The sequence below is a fragment of the Corylus avellana genome, chromosome 2 (assembly GCF_965113065.1).
Source record: "Corylus avellana chromosome 2, dhCorAvel1.hap1.2, whole genome shotgun sequence".
NCBI lineage: Eukaryota > Viridiplantae > Streptophyta > Magnoliopsida > Fagales > Betulaceae > Corylus > Corylus avellana.
Genome location: NC_142491.1, coordinates 46,504,651 through 46,525,499, shown reverse-complemented (window position 1 = coordinate 46,525,499; position 20,849 = coordinate 46,504,651). Strand labels below are relative to the sequence as shown.

The 20,849-nt window shown below is 33.3% G+C and overlaps 1 protein-coding gene across 1 annotated transcript; it reads left to right on the top strand.

The window, feature by feature from the left end:
- The first annotated feature begins 6,658 nt into the window (after positions 1-6,658).
- On the top strand, positions 6,659-15,604 carry LOC132163840 (cyclic nucleotide-gated ion channel 1-like). Its single transcript, XM_088512840.1, has 8 exons — positions 6,659-6,702; positions 7,965-8,397; positions 8,524-8,736; positions 8,907-9,190; positions 9,681-9,792; positions 10,053-10,301; positions 10,928-11,382; positions 15,484-15,604. Exons 1-8 carry the CDS (start codon positions 6,659-6,661, stop codon positions 15,602-15,604), a joined length of 1,911 nt encoding a protein of 636 aa, XP_088368966.1.
- The last annotated feature ends 5,245 nt before the right edge of the window (positions 15,605-20,849 follow it).

Sequence of the window (20,849 nt, the reverse complement as noted above, 5' to 3'; positions counted from 1 at the left end):
CTAAAACACATTAGCAGAGGCATGCATAACATTGTCCCTTAAGATGTTGGATTCTCATACACAAGACTCAGGAGCCCAATTTCAATAGCCCTTCTCAAAAAGGGAATTACATCAAAATTGCACATCTAAAGAAGGGATTCTGGTAGATTGGTAGCGCCTGGTTTGATGGAATTGGGTTTTTTCTGGGGTTGTCAATACTGAGAAAATTTGAGTGTTTTTTACTTTGTTTGGTTTGAGGAAGACCTTTTGGCATTGGATTGTAATCTGTAATGATGTATTGTTTTGAGGAAAAATTGCAGGTTTGGATGTTTGTGATTACTCTAATCATTCAAATATGACAATGGAACTGTAGTAGTGCATTGTCGTTGTTAGGGGAGATCCATAGGAAGATGGCCTCCACAACCCCTCCCGGCCTCCTCTCCTCTGCAAATTCACCAACTTCTTCTATCACCTCACCTCCACCACCTTCTTCCCCTGCTCCGTCGAATTCTTCAACTACGCCTACTTAGACTACTGACACCCCAGCGCCCTCATCCCCTTCAACCCCTTCAACTCTAGCTCCTCAGTCTCCTCCACCGCTAGTCCCTGCTGCTCCTCCTCCATCCCCGCTAGCTTCACCCTCACCGGTATTAACACCACCTCCAACCTCTCCGCCAACTTCAACCCCACCATCAACTTCACCACCGCCATCGCCACCAGCATGACCCCCACCATCTGCCCCTCCACTAGCATCACTCCCTCCAGTTTTATCTTCGCCGCCACCGCCACTAGGAGGCTCTCCTCCGCAAGCATCACCTCCGGTGGCATCCCCACCTCCCCCTCGAGCCATTCCACCAATTGCCTCTTTACCTCCACCCAATGATCCAACACCACCTTCCTCCAATCCAGATCTGGGAAATTTTTACGATCTTTGGAATTTTTTTTTAATTTAAAATTAAATTAATAAAAAATTAATATTTTAATGAGGTGAAACTGTGCGTTTTGAATTTGACTAACAGCTGTTAAAAATTTTTGACGGTAAGGATTTTATTGTCATTTTTGTTAACCTAGGGAGTAAATTTTTGAAAAAAAAAAAACACTTAAGGATTTTAAAATTTTGGAGAGTTGACTCAAGGATTTATCATACATTTTCTCTTAAAAAAATAATTTAATTTTTTCAACCAAATTTCTTATACTAATTTAACTGATTTTGATAACGTGATATATTAAAGCGAATAAAATTATGACACATGTCCTATTTAAGTAAGTTTAACACTAACAAATTAAATTTGTTAAATTAGTGGACGAAATTTGAGTGTAAAAATTAAATTGTTTATTTAGTATACATCAGAAATCTTTGAATTTATTTTAATACTATAAGGAGCTAATTATAAATCAAGTAAATCACATTTTTCCTTTAGTTTTAATCTTTTCATTTTTCATTTTACTTTTTACTTAACTACTCAGGTATATATTGCAATTTCGAGGTTTTATCTATGAGCATAATATTCTTGCCTGGTCGGATGGACCAATGGCGCACCACTCTGGTGTGCAAAACAAGCTAAGAAAAAGATCACTAGAGTGATGTCAGCGAGAACCGAGTCAACAGATATATATATATTGGCTAATTTATGTACGTCATGCATTTTCAAGAGTGTTTTTTTGGTAAGACCTTTCAAGAATGTTTTGGATGATGACGTATCTTGCCACATCAGCGGGAGTCGAGTCAACAAATATAAATATATTTTTGACTAATTTATGTACGTCATGCATTTTCAAGAGTAACTTATATTGTTTAGTTGATTTATTTTGGATTAGTTGTTTCAAGGGAATAGTTAAGATTTATTGTTATTAGGCTACCCAAAATAACATAGATTTGGGGGGCCTTTCGGGCTTTTTTTTTTTTTTAATTTAATAAGAAAAAGAGTTCCAAGTGAGGATCTTTTTTACTCATGATCCGAAACGAAGAAATAGTGAGTGATCCTAAAACTGAGAAGGGGGTGAGCTCTCCAACAACAGATCCAACGTAAACTAAAACAGTATAGAAATACTGACAAAAGGTAAGAAATTGGTGAAACGAGTGACCTGGTCCTCTCAAGGGACTGCACAAAGCGGTTACAGAATCAAAAATGACACAGATTAAGTCCACTTAGAACCATCAACAACCACCTAAAGGAATTATGGGACTCACTATTCGAACTCCTTAAAAGAAAAGAGTCATGAGGCCATGACTACATCCTAAATTATTTGGGATAGATGTCTTACAACTCATCTTTTAAACTATCAAAAGTTTTATGGTAGTAGGACAACCTAATAACATATCTTCCTGCAAAGGGCACATGGGAAAGTAAGAGTTAAAAATGACTTAAAATGACTGCAGCTCGAATCTAAATCAAAGTGTGGATTTCAATTGTCTCATCCATTGAATTTCACCTATTATAATGGATGAAAGACGGTACAATAGAGCGCATCCATCGAAGCAAAATAAAAATAGAGCACATCCATCAGGTCCTTTTTTTTTTTTTTTTTTTTTTTTTTTTTTTATTTAAATCCGCTTTTATCTTTTATATATATATATATATCTCCCAAGAAATGGTTAAAGAGGAAACGAAGCAAAAGAAACAGTAGTTGATGTCCCAAGAACCGGGTCCATCTCATTCTCATGTCTTTGACTGGGATCTGGGAGACTTGCACGTAGAAGCTGTGCAGTTTTGTACGTATACGTTGAACTGTAATTCAACGAATAAATTAAATTATAATAAAGTTTGAGTTTACTTTTTATATTTTCGATTTATTTTTGTAAAATTTTTATTTCTTAACTCCCCACATGATCTCTATTGCGATAGCAAGGTTTTATTATTATTATTATTATTATTTTATTTTTTGGGTGAGTGCAATGTCGAGGTTTTACTCAATTAGCAAAGTGCACAAGTAATCTTTTTTTTTTCTTCTTCAATATATTTCCTGTCATTTATTTTGCTGGGAAGCTGCCAAGTTTGAATTATTCCTGCACTATCATTCGCTCTGACTTGACTTTGTAATAATGTATTAATTTTTCGTCAGTTTTTGAGCCATTTTATCCGAATAAAAAAAAAAAACAATAAAGGAAGACCCGAAACTTGTTGTAAAAAAAAAAAAAAAAAAAAAAAAGAAGACTAAATCATAACGAATAAATAACTACTTATAATCAGCAAGAGTTGCTCGTGTATTACTTGCAGCTGCAGTCTCTTTAAGTACTCCCACAGCAAAGATCCAATTTCTGCCACTTTTTGCTTAATTTCTCCAGATCTTCGTCTCCACTGTTCATCTTGATCGAGTTATCAGGTTCAATTCTCCAACCCATATTTGCTCTTATTACATTTCCTAAAAAACCCATAGTTTTTTTTTTAAAGTGATTTTACAGAAACCTTTGCTTCTTCATATGATCATGTCTGCAGAGTCTCGATCAATTGCACTTAGAATATATATGTGAAAAGTGGAGTTTGTCTAATCTGTTTTCCATTTTTTTTTTCAGGAATCTTCTTACCTCAATAGTACTCTTGTGGTTGGAAAAGTAGTTCGTGGGTACTTAATTCAGTGATGAGTTACCATGGCCGGCATAGGCAAGAGAAAGGGTTGAGGTTAGCATCTTCTTCTTCTTCCTCCTATCATTGTAAACATTTCTCAAAGGATTTTTTATGAGGGTGATCGAAAGGCACCACTAATTACAGCTTCTTGGAAATTACAGCATCTTGGAAATGTTTTGTTGGTAATTAATTAACTAGATTTATCATCAAATGGTTTTCATAACTTTAATGCTCTATTTATTTCCTGTCCTCGTCTACAATGTATTCCATCAGTCAAGGCCACTGAACCAGTCGATATCCAACTATCGAACTTTCAAGTTTCAACCTTTCTCTTAAAGACTATTCGAAATAAATTTCTTTCTTTCTTCTCAGTACAGATATCGGTTTCCTGATTTGGATACAGTGTCTCCGTCTCTTAAAGACTGTTCCAATTAAATACCAACATCCAATTCACTATTTTAACTATTTATTTTTATTATTTTATTTAAATATTCTTTTATAAAGAAAAAGAGAATCATTGTTGCATTAACGGTATATATATATATATATATAGCATCTTGTCATTTAAAATTTAAATGATATGGTAATATATACACTTGTGTTTAAGTATGTCGGAATAGTGTAGCCGAGCTACTCTTAAGTTTAACCATTTCTAAAGACCGAGTTGGAGGTGGCCAAACCACTTCCAACAGGATAGTCAAATCAAGGATATTCTTTTTTGCATTCTACAAGCCATCTCCTCACCATCTCTTCTCTCTTAACCTTTTTTCTTTTTTTTTTTTTGAAAAAATCAAAATGTTAAAGTGAAGAGATGGTGGGGAGATGGTTTGTAGAATGCATTGTAGCATTCCTCAGTCAAATCACATTCTTAAAAGCCATTCCTGACCACCTTTTTTCGAGTAATTCTAAAAGGCTCTCTAGTGTCTCTCTTAAGTCTCTCCAAGAATAATGTGACTATTAAAAACATCATTTGATCAAAATCTAATAATGATCAATCACAAGTCCGATGGTGATTTTAATAGCCATATCATTATTGGAGAGACTCAAAAAACTCACAAGAGGAACTTGTAGCATTAATCCTTTTTTTTCCCTTTCCTTTTCATTTTTTTTTTTCTTAACTTTTTTATTTTATTTTTTGTTTCTATATGGTATATTTTTAATTTTAAATGATGTGGTGAAGTTACAATAATAATTGTTGATTCAATGATATGTATATGTGTTATAATTTTATTAGATACGACATGGTCATCCGCCTACATGTCACGGAGAAAAGAATTTGATAACGAAGCATTATGGTTTAAAAGAGTGATGGATTTGATAAGTTTCAAACCTGAATGATGAATTTGGTAAAAGGTTAAACTCCTGGAATCTCTACAGTATTTTTCTCTTTTTAAAAAAAGAAAGTAATTTTATCTTCAAAAAAATATATTTGTTTAGTAAAAAGCTTCCTTTTACATTGGTTTTACTCTATTTCATGTGTGCCCCTTATGTCCATGTGTGCTGCCTTTGTTTCATGATGTTGCTTATGGCCCTTAATTAACATCTGTACATTTTATATGATGATTTTTTATCTTTCCCCGGGAGGAGGAAGGTGAAGATGACGTCAAGTGATGATCATCATTGCTCTTATGCCCTGGGCAACACAAGTGTCACACATATGGATTTATTTGAAATTAAGTAAAAATTCTATATATAGACATAATTTATAATTTTCTTGAGCTGTACGTTGCGAGGAGAAAACTTCTTAGATGTTTCTAGGTGGGTAGTATTCATGATCTACCGGTCTAATGCTGACTTGTATGCAGTATTCCTCTTAAGAAGTATAAAATATTGTTTTGGACCAAGAAAAAAGAAAAAAACAAAGGTGGGGAAGAAAGGCTATTCATGAGCGGTGAAGTAGTACGGATTGTCAAGATTAATGGATTTCAGTCTAGAAGGAATGTGTGCACATTTAACTAGGAGTCGGACGTATCAATTTCTTTGATTATTTTATAAGTATGATTATCATGTAAGCTTAACGATATTATTTATATATAAATTTGAACATGCATGGAACTTAAGGCACGACAAATGGGATCTAGACAAAGCTACAATGATATATTCCATTTACTTGTAAATCATTGTCATGATAGGAAGATGAGCTGATATTTATTCTTAAAATAAGGTGAACGTTGGGTTTACTTTTTATCTTGTCATTTATTTATTTTACTTTTTACTTAACCCCCCATGAGATATGTTGCAATGTTGAGATTTTAGTCAAATAACAAATTAATTGCACAAGAAGTTATATATGGTTCTTAAACGACGTTTGATTTTGCTAGGAAGCTGCCTAGCTAGTTCCATTTTATTCTGTACTACCATTCGGATTCGGTGGCCGACTTGACTTTGGAATCAATATTGAATTTTCATTGGTTGCAAAGAAGACTTGAGGGATCTGCGTGTCAAAAAAGCAAAAAGAAAGACTTGAAGGATGCCGGTCCGACAAAAAAAACAAAGAAAGGAAGACACCACGTACGTACAGATGGCCGTAAAAAAAATTAACGAATAAATATTTATAACCGCGACAGTTGCTGATTTTGTTTATTAGTTGCAGCTGCAGAGTCTTCAATCCTACAACAAATCCAATTTGTGCCCATCTCCGATATTGCTCTCCTCGAGTTTATCAGGTTCATTTCACTGTTTATATAATCTCTAAGATGACACAAATTTATAACTATTTTTCCTTATTACATTTCCTAAACAACGGGGCAATTTTTTTTAATTGGGTCCCTTTTACATACCCATGAAATATGTATCTGATGCCAATCATTAATGTTTTCTTGGTCTGAGTATTTGCATTGAGTATGATATATATATATATATAGCTCATATGGTGCAGAGTCTTACGTTTCTTCCCTAAAAGAAATCATATGGTGCACAACCCGTGAGATTGCACTTAAATTTTGTTTTTTCTGAGGTTGCACTTAGATTAATTTATATATATATATATATATGGAAAGTGGTGTTTATCTAATCTGTTTTCTAGTTTTTAAGGAATATTCTAAACTCATACTTTTGTCGTTGTAATTGTAGCTCGTGGTCGTGGGTGAGGACGTTAATTATAGGCTTGAGTTATGAGTTCCCGTGGGCATCGGCATGCGCAAGACAACTGGATGAGGTTAGCATCTTCTTCTTCTTCTTCTTTTATATGTTCTAACTTATATATCTATATGGTCTTTACAGAAAGAAAAAAAAAAAAATTAATTGCTTATAGATATGATTATTATCATTGTAAATATGAGAATAACCAGCATCCTTCATTATGATTATTTTGTTTTAATAACTTATTTTGGTGCTTAAGGCTTTAATAAGGTAGCCCAATTTTGAACCAATCTCTTAAACGCTATTGAAAATAAGTCATTCTTTCTTTCTTCTCGCGAAGAGTACTTGCGTAATTCCCCAGTTCCCCTTCCCTTGATCGGCTAATGTACGTGTTCGACAAGTCGTTGTCCCATGATTACGATCTTATCCATTTTATCTTAAATAGAAATGATTTATTTTATGATCAATTTAAATTTGTGTAATATGATCCGTTGTTAGTTAGTCATTTATTTTTGTTTTTTTTATTAGTGATGATTTAAGGGTTGATCGTGACTACCACATCATCAAGTTGTATTGCAATTATATAATAGTCTATTAAATAATATTACTTACTAAATTTTACAGCAAGTTGTTATATAGTGAATACATTGTTATATTAACCAAAATTTTGAAATAACGCTTCATGGGAATCACGCCTCATGAAGCGGATTAGTTTGCATCATCTCTCCTCTTTTTGTGTGGATATGTTAAAAAAAAAAAAAAAATGAGGCTTTTTAAGGGTCGATGTGTTTTTATGTTTTGTTCAGTGCATGCATGCCTGGATGGGCTAACCCAACTACAAAGCAGAAAACGAGACCAAGAAATCTTATTAATTATAAGCCTTCAGGTAGAACGTAAAAATAGATGAGGACCATGAGGTTGTGTTTGTGTCAATGTAAAATATTTTTTATTGAAATATACGATTTTTTTTTTAAAAAAAATTTTATTAATCGATTTAGATATTAAAAATGATTATAAATTTTTTCTAACGTTTGATTCATATAGAAAATAATTATTTTACATTGAAAATTAATTGAAGGTGATGGTGGTTGGGTGTCTCAGTTGTTATAGATTTTGATTGCACTACACATTGAAATATGAAAAATATTTTACATAAAAATAAAATAAAAAACACACACACACTTGCAGCATGGCTTTAATTAAGCCAGGCAAATTCTAAGCATGCAATTAACTAGATTGAAGGTATCATTATGGTTCCTCAGTTGAAGGGATCAAAAGTAAAAAGATAAATATCATTAACCTGATTCTTTGCTTGTTATGTTGTGTACGTACGTTCAGGGATCAGGATATGGAGGGGGGGCAAGTCTCCGAAATTGATGGAGATGATTCAGGACAAAAGAGAAGAAGAATAAAAACAATTCTTGACCCAGAGGGGCAGCTGCTACGACGGTGGAACATGATGATTGCAGTGTCGTGTGTAATTGCAGTATCAGTGGACCCTTTGTTCTTTTACGTTCTTTTCATCAACGAACATAAGAAGTGCTTGTTGTTGGATAAAAGATTGAAGATCGTAGCCATTACTTTGCGATCTGTCACGGATTTCATTTATGTTTTGAACATAATTTTGCAATTTATTTGTCCTTACATCGACAAGGAATGTCGTAAGCTTGGACAAATTAAGGTGGTTACAGATCCTCAACAAATAGCAAAGCACTACTTCTTCTCATGGTACTTTGTAATTGACATTCTCGCTACTCTTCCCCTCCCACAGGTAAGGGCCGGGACCACACTTTTCTTTTATATGCTTCTGAATTGTTTTGTTAATGTTATTTCAAGTTTAATTAACCGCAACGAGGATTATTATTCAAATCATTTTAATTGATTATGTTTTGTCCAGGTTTTATTTCCAATTATTTTTTCAGAAATCAGAGATTCAAATTATTTTGACAAAAGGAAGTCGCTGAACGCTGTTGTTTTCTGCCAATACACACCAAGAGTTGTTCGAATCTACATATCATGGATGAATCACAGCAGGATTGCCAGCAAACTTGCTAGAACAGTATGGGTTAAAGCTGCATTCAACTTCTTTCTCTATATATTTTCCAGTCATGTAAGTAGTATTGATTATTAATATCAATATCATATTCATTTTACGTCAACATAATAATAATTATTATTATTTGTATTTTTGTATTTGCACGACTGATCTTTCTTTCTTTTGTATTTTTTATAGGATATCCGCAAAATTTACTGATGTTTATGTGACTTCTGGCCCTTTAGGTACTAGGCGCCTATTGGTACTTTCTTTCAGTGCAACGAGAGATGGCTTGCTGGCACACGGCCTGTAAAAACCATAGTAAATGTACTTCAATTTCTTTTAATTGTAATCACCCTTTAAACGATCTCGCTTTTTTAGATGATAAGTGCTCCGTAGAAACACCAAACACAAAGGGCGCCTTTGATTATGGAATTTTTCTTGGAGCCCTTCAATCTGGTAATTTGCAGTCCACAGATTTTCCACAAAAGCTCGCCTATTGTTTTTGGTGGGGCTTACGGAATTTGAGGTTTGGACATGTTACACTCTTTGTCATTCAACATTAGTTTTTTTTTTTTAATGATCAGAATGCTTATTATCGGTAAATATATCATACTATTGTACGTCCTTGCGCATGCATTTGTTGAACCATGCAAAGAGTGTACGTTTTTTTTTTTTTTTTTCTTTTTCTTTTTTTCATTGGTTTAATTAATTAAACTATAAATAAATCATTCTATTGTACAATTTAGACATAAGAAATACAAGCTTTTTTTTTTTTTTTTTTGGATGAATGAAAAAAAAAAAGAAAAATAGAAGCTTCTTCTGATCCATAATTCTTTAGACTTGTAATCTTGCTGGTTTTTGTTTCCTTACCTTGAGCCCTAGCTAGCCTGCATACAGCTCTAGTCTTTACTTATACTTTCAACGTAAATTCTTATAGATTTATTTTTATACTTTGAGCATATTATATTATTCTGATATTGCCATCTTATAAACTATACTTTTTCCAATTTTTGCAGTTCTTTTGGTCAAAACCTTCAAACAAGTTCATATTTCTGGGAAAACTTCTTCGCAATTTTTGTCTCAATCTTTGCCTTGCTGCTGTTTTTGTATTTCATTGGAAATGTCCAGGTAGGCGCTCAACATCTTTTTTAAGCTTAAGGGCGCTTGATTATATAATTATGTACATCATTAGAGACGGTTTATAGATTAATTACATATAGAAGGCCAAAAGGGAATTTTGAACTATGAAGCTAAATTACATATTTAGGTGTTAGAACATTGATTAAATGATTAAATTCGTTTTTTTTTTTTCTTTTTATCGACATAAGATTTAAGGATAAATTCTATTTATCAATATAATTTGATGAATTGAACTTGTCATGTAACAGACATATAGACAGTTGGCAACTGAAAGGTCAGAAGAAATTATACAAAATATGAAAGTTAAAGAGCGAGAAATAGATTTATGGATAGATAGGAACAAGCTCCCTGGTTGTATGAAAAAGGAGATCATGCCTAATGTTCAACGCATGCTGGAACAAAAGAAAGAAGTTGATGTACAAAATCTGCTCTCTCATCTTCCTAGTGAACTTGCAAGGAAGATTAAGCGCTATATCTGTTTACCTATGCTTAAAAAAGTGAGTCTCCTTTCCTTCTTCCCCGGCCCCCACACCTTTCTTTCTTCTTCCTTTTTGATAAGTGGAGTTTCTTTCTTCTTCCTTTTTGATAAGTTGAGTGGATTGTGAAAGAGTTGCAATTAAAGATGTTAGTGGCTTCTTTGGGGCTGCATTTGAGGAGTTTAAAAGTGCGTTTGATACTCAAAAAATCCGTTTGAAAAAAAAAAGTACATATTTGGTAAAAAAAATTGAAAGTGCTTTTAAAAGTCCAAAATGCAAAAAAAAAAAAAAAAAAAAAAAAAGCCAAAACGTACTTTTGACAAAAATTTCATTTTTAAGCTTTTACCAAAAAAACGTTTTTTAACTTAAAAACTCTATTTTTCAAACGCAATTCCAAATATGCTCTAGATCTTCCATATTAATTGCTCGTTACTAGATGTTACTAGGTTTTATTAGTGATTCTACTTGAGAAGCTCCAATTGTAACATTAAATAATCATTTTGGAATAATAACGTACATAGACATAGTTAGCACTTTCCTAATTAAATTGTGACAAATGGTACAAAGTAACCTAAGAAGCTTCCTTCACGTAATTATTTCCTAATTGAAATGACCCTTTCTCATTTATCCTTTTTTGTTTGCGCTAGGTGCCACAACTTGTAGGAAAAAGTGACCAACATTTGCGATTGATCTGCGACTATCTGAAGCCAGTGCACTACAAGCAGCACAGCTACATTGTGAGGGAGGGAGAACCACTTGATGCGATGCTCTTCATAACGCAAGGCATCATATGGAACTTCACCACCATTAATGGTGTGAGAAGCAATAAGTGCATCGAGAAAGGTAATTTCTATGGAGAAGAACTTCTTGATTGGGGATTGGATTCCCCCGCCTTACCCAACCTATCCGACCTCCCAATCTCTCTCAAAACTGCGAAAACACATACAAAAGTTGAAGCCTTTGCTCTAATGGCCAACGACTTGAGGACTATAGTTTCCAGGCGTACTGAAGCAGTTTCTGCTGTACAAGCAGCTTTCCGGCGCTTTAATGAAAAGCCTCTCCAGTTTGTTGAGGGGATGAAGAACATTGAAATTTCGTCTGTGTTAGAGTACAGATAGCAAGTCATCTAAGGATTAGGCCTGAACCACATGTCTCGGGCAATTTATTTCACTCCTATTTCAGATACTGTCGATATAGCTACCAACCAGGAAGATATTTGATGATGGAAGAGATATTCAAACTCGCATTGATAAAGGATTAGTCCCAGCTATTAGCTCGATAACAACTCTTTCTTTTACTGATTTGTATATATATGCTGTGTATTATTATTATCTTTATTCATATTTATTCTTTGGTTCTAGTTGTATTCGGTTTAGCTGCACAAATACTTGAAGTTATCTTTGTATAGTTTTACTGCCTAAATATAAATGAAATAGAGCACAACAGGAGTATTCATATATTCTGGCCAAATCAATTCCACATGCAACACTTTCTTTCATGGTATGAGAGCCATAAAGATTCGCACCCAAAATTTCTTTTTCTTTCCTGCATTTTATTCTCAAATCGTTGAATTTAGTACCATTGGTGCTGCTTCTTCTCTTCTTTTTTCTACTCCAAACATTTCACTTTTTTTTTTTTTTTTGATGAATGAGTGAATTTATAAAAGCACACCAGTGAACAAACACCCCAGCAAAAACAGAACACCACTCAACTCACAAAATAGCACAACTCAATCTGATGCCAATTATCCGGTGTGGGTGTGTCAATTTCTCCCCATACTCGGGAAAAATGGGCTGTTGGGTATTGTTGATGGGTCGGATCCCTGTCCACCCAAATTCATTTCAGAATCTGATGAGAAGGATTCTATCTCCTTGAATCCTGAATTTGTGATTTGGGAGAAAAAGGATCAATATATCCTTACTTGGTTCAATGCAACGTTGTCTGGAAAGGTTGTCAGTGCAGTGTATATATGGCGTCAATACCTCAAGGCAGGTATCATGTTCTTGGAGGAGGAAATATCATGGAGAGAGGGAGAGGAGAGTTGAGAGAGTGAGATAAGATAATGGAAGGAGATCAGATATCTCTAGACTAGAATTAATGGTGGGGGAGAATGGGAGATAAAAATCAATAATAAAGAATAGAGAGAGATACTTAAATACTTTAGGGCTTAGGCTTTATGCATTGGAATTTGGGGGGAGTGTCTCTTTGACTCTTTATGCATTGGACCACGAGGCGGGCTAAGAACCAACCGTAGTGGACCCTTTATTAAACGGGCCTCAAGCCTAACCTCTATGCGGAGGGGGCCGGATATTTGGGTTGCTAAGTCCAATGAGATATCCATATCTCAACAATACTCAATGTTGGGTTTAGTTTTAACCTTTTCATTTATATATATATTGCAACGTCGAGGTTTTATCTATGAGCATATTCTTGCCTGGTCAGACGGCCCAATGGGGCACCAGTGCGCAAATAATGTCAGCGGTAAGCCTCATCAACAGATATTTTTGTGGCTAATTTATGTTCGTCATGCATTTTCAAGAGTTAAAGATTTATTTTTGGAGGATGACGTTTCTTGTCACGTAATAAGCACGTAAGCTCATAGGACTATAGGAGTTTTATAAGATAAATGATAGGTGTTAATAATTTGTTCATATATATATATATATATATATATAAATTTAATAGATTCAGTTAGTTATATTGAAGATGTATTTTTGTCTTTTAATTTTTGTGAGAAAACAAAAATACTCATCCAATATAACTAACTGAATATTATCTTTGAATTGGATAACATTATGTTCCTTAGATTTATGGGTACGTCCACATAAGTCGATAAATCTAATGATTGATTTGCATGTAAGATAATATGGAGGAAATATGAGCAAAATATTGACACAAATCATTTTTCAATATTTTTTGTGTTACAACATATAGTTCTTTTTAGTTATTCACTATAAGTAATTTTAAGAACCATCTTTTTATTATTCTAAAGTTTATGTGGCTTCTAGAATTACCATTAAATCAAAATTTATTAGTAATCCATCTCAAATTCTATGATAATTTTTTTAAAAAAAAAATCATATCAACTTGAAAAGGATAAAAAGATGATTCATAACATTATTCTCATTTACTATATAGCACAAAACATCAATAGATATTAATTTTCTTTCCTCTTTTTCTTTAAGAAAACAATAGAAAAAACTCTAAATAAAATAAATAAAAACTCTATTAATAGAGAATATATATATAAAATATAAAATCTTTAGAGTCTATATAGAAAAAACAGTAAATATTTTAGCTACTCTTTCTGAGATGCTCATGGGTGAAAATGTCATTGTATTGCAGCCCTTTTGATAAAGTGGACCCTTGGCAGTTTGCTAGAACAAGACCGGATGGAATATGTAGTATATTGCTTACTTTTCTTATATTCCTTAATCATATTATTTGCTGGGGGAAGTTACCAAGTTCCATTTTTTTTTTTTTTTTCTGCACTACCATTCTCTAGCTGACTTGACTTTGGCATGGATATTGAATTTTCATCAGTTGCCGAGAAAGACTTGAAGGATTCCTGTGAAAAAAACAAAAAAGAAAGACTTGAAGGATGTCTGTCCCACTCGGGCCACACGGATGGTTGACTGACAAAAAAAAAAGAAAGAAAGACTTGATCAAGATAACGAATAAATATATATATACAACCGCGACAGAGTAGTCTTACATGCTACGACAAAGAAAGACTTGTTTATTAGTTGCAGCTGCAGAGTAGTCTTACATGCTACGACAAATCCAATTCTGCCAGTACTCTTTGCTTTGTCCAGATCGATATCCCCGTCACCCTTGCTCTCCTCTAGCTAGTTTATCAGGTTCATTTCACTATTTAGTGGGCACAAATTTAGAACTATATATTATTATTTGTTCTTATTACATTTCCAACACAACCGGACTTGTTTGGTCTCTTTTGACCCATGAACTATCTATATTGAAAGTGGTGTTTGTCTAATCTATAATAAATTTATAACCGCGACAGTTTGCAGCTGCAGAGTCTTCAATCCTACAACGAATCCAATTTCTGCCCATCTCCATTGCTCGATCTCCTCGAGTTTATCAGGTTCATTTCACTGTTTATATGTATAATCTCGATGACTATTTTTTCTTTTACATTTCCTAAACAACGGGGCAATTATTTTTGGGTCCCTTTTACATACCCATGAAATATGTATCTGATGCCAAGCATTAATGTTTTCTTGGTCTGAGTATTTGCATTGAGTATGCTATATATATATATATATATATAGCTCATATGGTGCAGAGTCTTACGTTTCTTCCCTGAAAGAAATCATATATATGGTGCACAACCTGAGAGATTGCACTTAGATTTTGCTTTTTCTGAGGCTGCACTTAGATTAATATATATGTGGAAAGTGGGGTTTTGTCTAATCTGTTTTCCAGTTTTTAAGGAATCTAAACTCATACTTTTGTCGTTGTAATTGTAGTTCGTGGTCGTGTGGGTGAGGACGTTAATTGTGTCGTTTATAATTAAGCTTGAGTTACGAGTTCCCGTGGGCATCGGCGTGCGCAAGACAACTGGATGAGGTTAGCATCTTCTGCTTCTTCTTCTTCTTCTTCTATATGTTCTAACTTATATATCTATATGGTCTTTACAGAAAGAAAAAAATAAATTAATTAATTCCTTATACATATGATTATTATCATTGTAAATATGAGAATAATCAGCATCCTTCATTATTATTATTTTGTTTTAATAACATATTTTGGTGCTTAAGGCTTTAATAAGGTAGTCCAATTTTGAACCAATCTCTTAAACGCTGTTAAAAATAAATCATTCTTTCTTTCTTTTCGCAAAGAGTACTTGCCTAATTCCCCAGTTCTCCTTCCCTTGATCGGCTAATGTACGTGTTCGACAAGTCGTTGTCCCATGATTATGATCTTATCCATTTTATCTGAAATAAAAATGATTTATTTTATGATCAAATTAAATTTGAGTAATATGGTCAGTTGTTATTTATATAAATGGAATGACATGTAATAATTAGTCATTTTTTTTTGTTTTTTTTGTTTTTTATTAGTGATGATTTAAGGGTTCATCTTGACTACTACGTTATCAAGTTGTATTGCAATTATATAATAGTCTATTAAATAATATTACTTGCTAAATTTTACAGTAATGCTATTTCGTCTGTGTTAGAGTACAGATAGCAAGTCATCTAAGGATTACGCCTGAACCACATGTCTCGGGCAATTTATTTCACTCCTATTTCAGATACTGTCGATATAGCTACCAGCCTACCAACCAGGAAGATATTTGATGATGGAAGAGATATTCAAGCTCGCATTGATAAAAGATTAGTCCCAGCTGTTAGCTCGATAACAAATCTTTCTTTTACTGATTTGTATATATATGCTGTGTATTATTATTATCTTTATTCATATTTATTCTTTGGTTCTAGTTGTATTCGGTTTAGCTGCACAAATACTTGAAGTTATCCTTGCATAGTTTTACTGCCTAACTATAAATGAAATAGAGCACAACAGGAGTATTCATATATTCTGCCCAATTCAATTCCACATGCAACACTTTCTTTCATAGTATCATAGCCCTAAAGATTCGCACCCAAAATTTCTTTTTCTTTCCTGCATTTTATTCTCAAATCGTTGAATTTAGTACGTACCATTGGTGCTGCTTCTTCTCTTCTTTTTTCTACTCCAAACATTTCACTTTTTTTTTTTTTGATGAATGAGTGAATTTATAAAAGCACACCAGTAAAAAAACACCCCAGCAAAAACAGAGCACCACTCAACTCACAAAATAGCAAAACTCAATCTGATGCCAATTATCCGGTGTGGGTGTGTCAATTTCTCCTCATACTCGGGGAAAATGGGCTGTTGGGTATTGTTGATGGGTCGGATCCCTGTCCACCCAAATTCGTTTCAGAATCTGATGAGAAGTATTCTGTCTCCTTAAATCCTGAATTTGTGATTTGGGAGAAAGATGATCAATATATCCTTAGTTGGTTCATTGCAACGTTGTCTGGAAAGGTTGTCAGTGCAGTGTATGGTGTCAATACCTCAAGGCAGGTATCATGTTATTGGAGGAGAAAATATCATGGAGAGAGGGAGAGTAGAGTTGAGAGAGTGAGAGAATGGACGGAGAAGATATCTCTAGACTAGAATTAATGATGGGGAGAATGGGAGATAAAAATCAATAATAAAGAATAGAGAGAGATACGTAAATACCTTGGGGCTTAGGCTTTATGCATTGGGTTTGGGGGGAGTGTCTCTTTACGATAACCATTGGACCACTCGGCGGGCTAAGAACCAACTGATTAGTCTCATGTAGTGGACCTTTTATATTAACGGGCCTTAAGCCTAAGCTCCATGTGGAGGGGGCCGAATATTTGGGTTGCTAAGTCTGATGATATATCCATATCTCAACAATACTCAATGTTGGGTTTTAGTTTTGGAAAAAATTGTAAAATAAGCCCATATGGTTTATTTGATTTGTAATTAACTCATTGAAGTATCAAAATAAAATTAAAAGTCTTTGAGGTATGCCAAAAAAAATAATTTAATCCCTCTAGCCAAATTTCGTCTACTAATTTAACAGATTTCGATATTATGAAATGTTAGAACTAATAAAATGGTGACACATGTCTTAGTTAAATAATTCCACCCACAACTGGAGTCACACCACGCTGTCTTGCGAGAGAGTGAGAGACGAGAGAGTTGTGGGTAAGACAGGCGACGTCGACTTGAGAGAGCAAACTGGGGGCTGCAAAGGGAGTTAGGGCTAGGGGAAAAGAGAGGTCGTTTTGGTTTCAATGAAAAAATTAAGAATTACATTTATACCCTTACTATTAGTTTCTTATCGGGTATATCGGTTTTCGATAACTAAATTTTAACCGACCAATAAGTTAATTGGTATAAAAATTTTAACCGATTACCTATCAATAACTATTGGTTGCGGTTAATATCGGTTCGATCAAATTTAGTAGGCAGTTGGTAATCGGTTAATTTGCCAACTCCTTGTCGCCAGAGTCCAATGCTATTTATTTTTCTAACACGCGATATTGTGGGAGTATGAATTCGGATTGGGATTAGTTGGCATTTGGCCTTTTTCGCATATTTCTTTATCAAAGACAGCCCCAGCTTCACCTGTTGTCTGCCATGGTCCGACATAATAAAACTATTGATTCCCTTGCCTGAATGATTGAAATTACTTTTTGTTATACTATAGTAATTGGGAAAACTTTATAAAATCCTCTTCAACTCCTACTTGTTTTGACACTACTTTAAAAGTTTAAAAATTCTCGATCAAATTTTCAATTTCTTTTAATTACTCAATTTCATTATGATTTTTCGTTAAATTTTGTCAATTTTTTTAAAATACTCGTATATTTTTAATAAAAAAAAAAATACAAAGATATTGCAAAAATATTGCAAAGATTTTTTAAAAATAAAAAATAAACTCAAGAATCTTTACAATTTTTTATTTTAGTTAAAAAAAAAAATAGTAGTACTTTAGGAATGATGACAAGATTTTATAAAAAAATTTAACGGAATTAGGTAATTAAAATAAATTGAAAGTTCGATACTTTTAATTAAAAGATTTTTTTTTTTTTAACTTTGGGAGGTACTTTCAAAATGCGTAAAAGCTAATAGAGAGTTTTGTGAAGTTTCCCTTAAAAAAAAAATAAAAAAAAATAAAAAAAAAAAAAAAAAAAAAGAAGAAGAAAGGCACGAGATATGATTTGTTTAGGAAAAAGGCATTACATACGTGAGTATTAAAGGTGCTCTAAAATTTAAATTGCTTTTATACTTGTCAAAAGTAAAAGGCGGCTTTTGTAAGAAAACAAAAAAAAGTATACGGCATCTACTGTAGACCTTAAGGGTACAATTCCTCGCACAAAATTGTGCCGTTTTACAAAAGTTTTGGACAATTTGATGCAACCTTGTTCAATTGTTTGACCGCACTAGGAATCAAAATCAGAAGTTTTACAAACAGCCGTTGCGGTAAGAAATGCAAAAATGTTTTCTTTTTTATCTTGTTCTTATTCCATCGCTTTAATTTTTAAATTCATCATTAGATATTTCAGACTAAAGATTTTAGACATGGATCTCACAAATATAATAATAATTTTTAAAAAAAAATTGAAGAAAGATGAGAATATAATGTATAGCATCTCTCTAAGAAAAGTAAGGATTTTGCATAATTCGGTTGCACCCTCCAATTATCCATATACCATTATAATTTTTTTTTTTTTTTTAGCTACCATTGAAAAGGTGGGCGGTTAATAACCGCCTTAATCATTTAAACGCTAACTACTAACCACTTTTAAAAGCGGTTAGGAAAAATCGCTAACCGCCTAAACGGTTACGGTTAACGGTTTTAGGTTTTGAAAAAACTGCTGACCAATATATATATAAAACGAAGTCATTTATGCATTTAAATATACATAAAAATGTATAAAAATTTAGAAACGATTAGGATATTATCGTATTACCATAAAAACGACGTCGTTTTGTTTTGTTTTCTTAATTTTTGTTTTTGTTTTTTTAATTTTTTTTAAATATTTTATTTTAAAAAGCGGTTAGTGGTTATTAGGATTATTAACTGTTAACCGCTGGTTAGTGAATTTTACTAACCAACTAGGTGGTTACGGTTAGCGATTTTAGCCAATAACTACTAACCGTAACTGCCTTTCAACCATATTTTTAGCCAACAATGTTTTTTCAATTACCTATCTACCGTCTCTTATCAAATAGTATTTTATGCTCTCAATTTCGTAGTTTCACACAATCTCTAAAAACAAGGGGTCCAAAGTTCCTAATCATGCAGTATTTCTACAATAATATTGTACCTTAAATTTAGTCTAAGTTTATGACGTTAAGAATTTAATGTGCATTTTAAATGATTTTAAATAGATTGGTGAATATTTCTTTCAGACGGGTTTAGAGGAAATTTCTGTCCATAAAATAAAATAAAATTTAATTTTTTTAAAAAAATTGTTTGATAATGTTAAAATGAACTTAAACTTTATTTTTATGACAGAAATTTCCTCGAAATCAATCTGGAGGAAATTTCCTTCGACTTACTTCAATAGGTGACAAATGTCATCTCTCACATATTTTTTTAAAAATTTTAAGAGTCATTTACTGGCATTCTACTAATCTAGGAACCCAAACATTAATTTTTTAACAACTCACAAATGTTGAATGACACTTATCACCTATTGAAATAGATTAAGGAAAATTTCCTTCGAACTAGTTTGAAGAAAATTTATGTCCCTTTTTTTTTAAGCCTTAAACTACCACTTTTAATTGGTCGGGTTGACATTGCAATAAATTAAAGTTTCTTAGGTAGGTGACAAAAATAGTAATGCGAAAATAATAAAGCGGAATAATAAGATAGAGATGACACAGAGATTTAAGTGGTTCTATTTATGTAACGGAGAGCGCTAGCCAAATCTGTGCTATTATCCCAAAAAACTAGTCAATTTGAAGCTTCCCTAGAATTCATTATAAAGCCCAGTTTCACCTAGTAACTAGGCAATATGGGATTTAGCACCCATGACTATCTTTATAAAGCACACACTCTATGTGAGTTTCTTCTCATCTTCCCAATATGGGATCGGAGTGTTACAAACTCCCCCTCTTAAATTCCTGACGTCCTCTTCAGGGCTACGTCATGCAGCATGTGTAACAATGCAAGGAAAAATACTAGCCACATTTGCGCTATTACCTCAAAAATACTAGTCAATTTGGAGCTTTCTTAAAATTCATTATACAGCCAGTTTCACCTAATAACTAGGCAATGTGGGACTTAGCACCCATGACTATCTTTATAAACCACCCACTCTATGTGGGCTTCTTCTCATCTTCCCAATATGGGATCGGGGTGTTACATATGATATCAGAGTCATAGCCCAGCCTGAGATGATGAAACGTGCACAAGTCCATGAGGGTCTCCAGCGAGGCCGCTGGGTCCTAAGAGGGGGTAATTGTGACGTCTCACATTACTTGGGCATGGAAAAGATGATGTGTTTATATGAAATATACTCTCTCTAAATGGTATGAGGACTTTTTGGGGGTAGACTCAATAATAAAACCGTGCGAGCTTGGCCAAAGCGAACAATATCATACTACTTGGAGCAGGGGTGTTACAGTTTTTGACCTACGTCCATAGGATAAAACCCTAAGGTGCATTAAACTCTTATTTATTTATAAGAGAATCATATTAGATACAAATAGACTTTTACTCTAGTTAGGTTAGTTAGGTTGATAGTTTTTAACTATAATTAGACTTCAACTATAACTCAATAATAATTTGGGTTAATAACTTTTTTGGTACCTCGATTGTAACGTTTTTATTTTTTCCGCCTAAGTTTAAAAACTGTACAAAGCTGGTACCTCACTTATGGAAAAAGACAAAATCAATATCTCTGTTAGTTTCTGTTTGTTCCAATTAACGGAATTTCCACGTGTCACTCCTGTAACACGTTACGTGTTCTAAAAATTAGAAATAATAAAATAATAATTAAAAAAACTAAACAT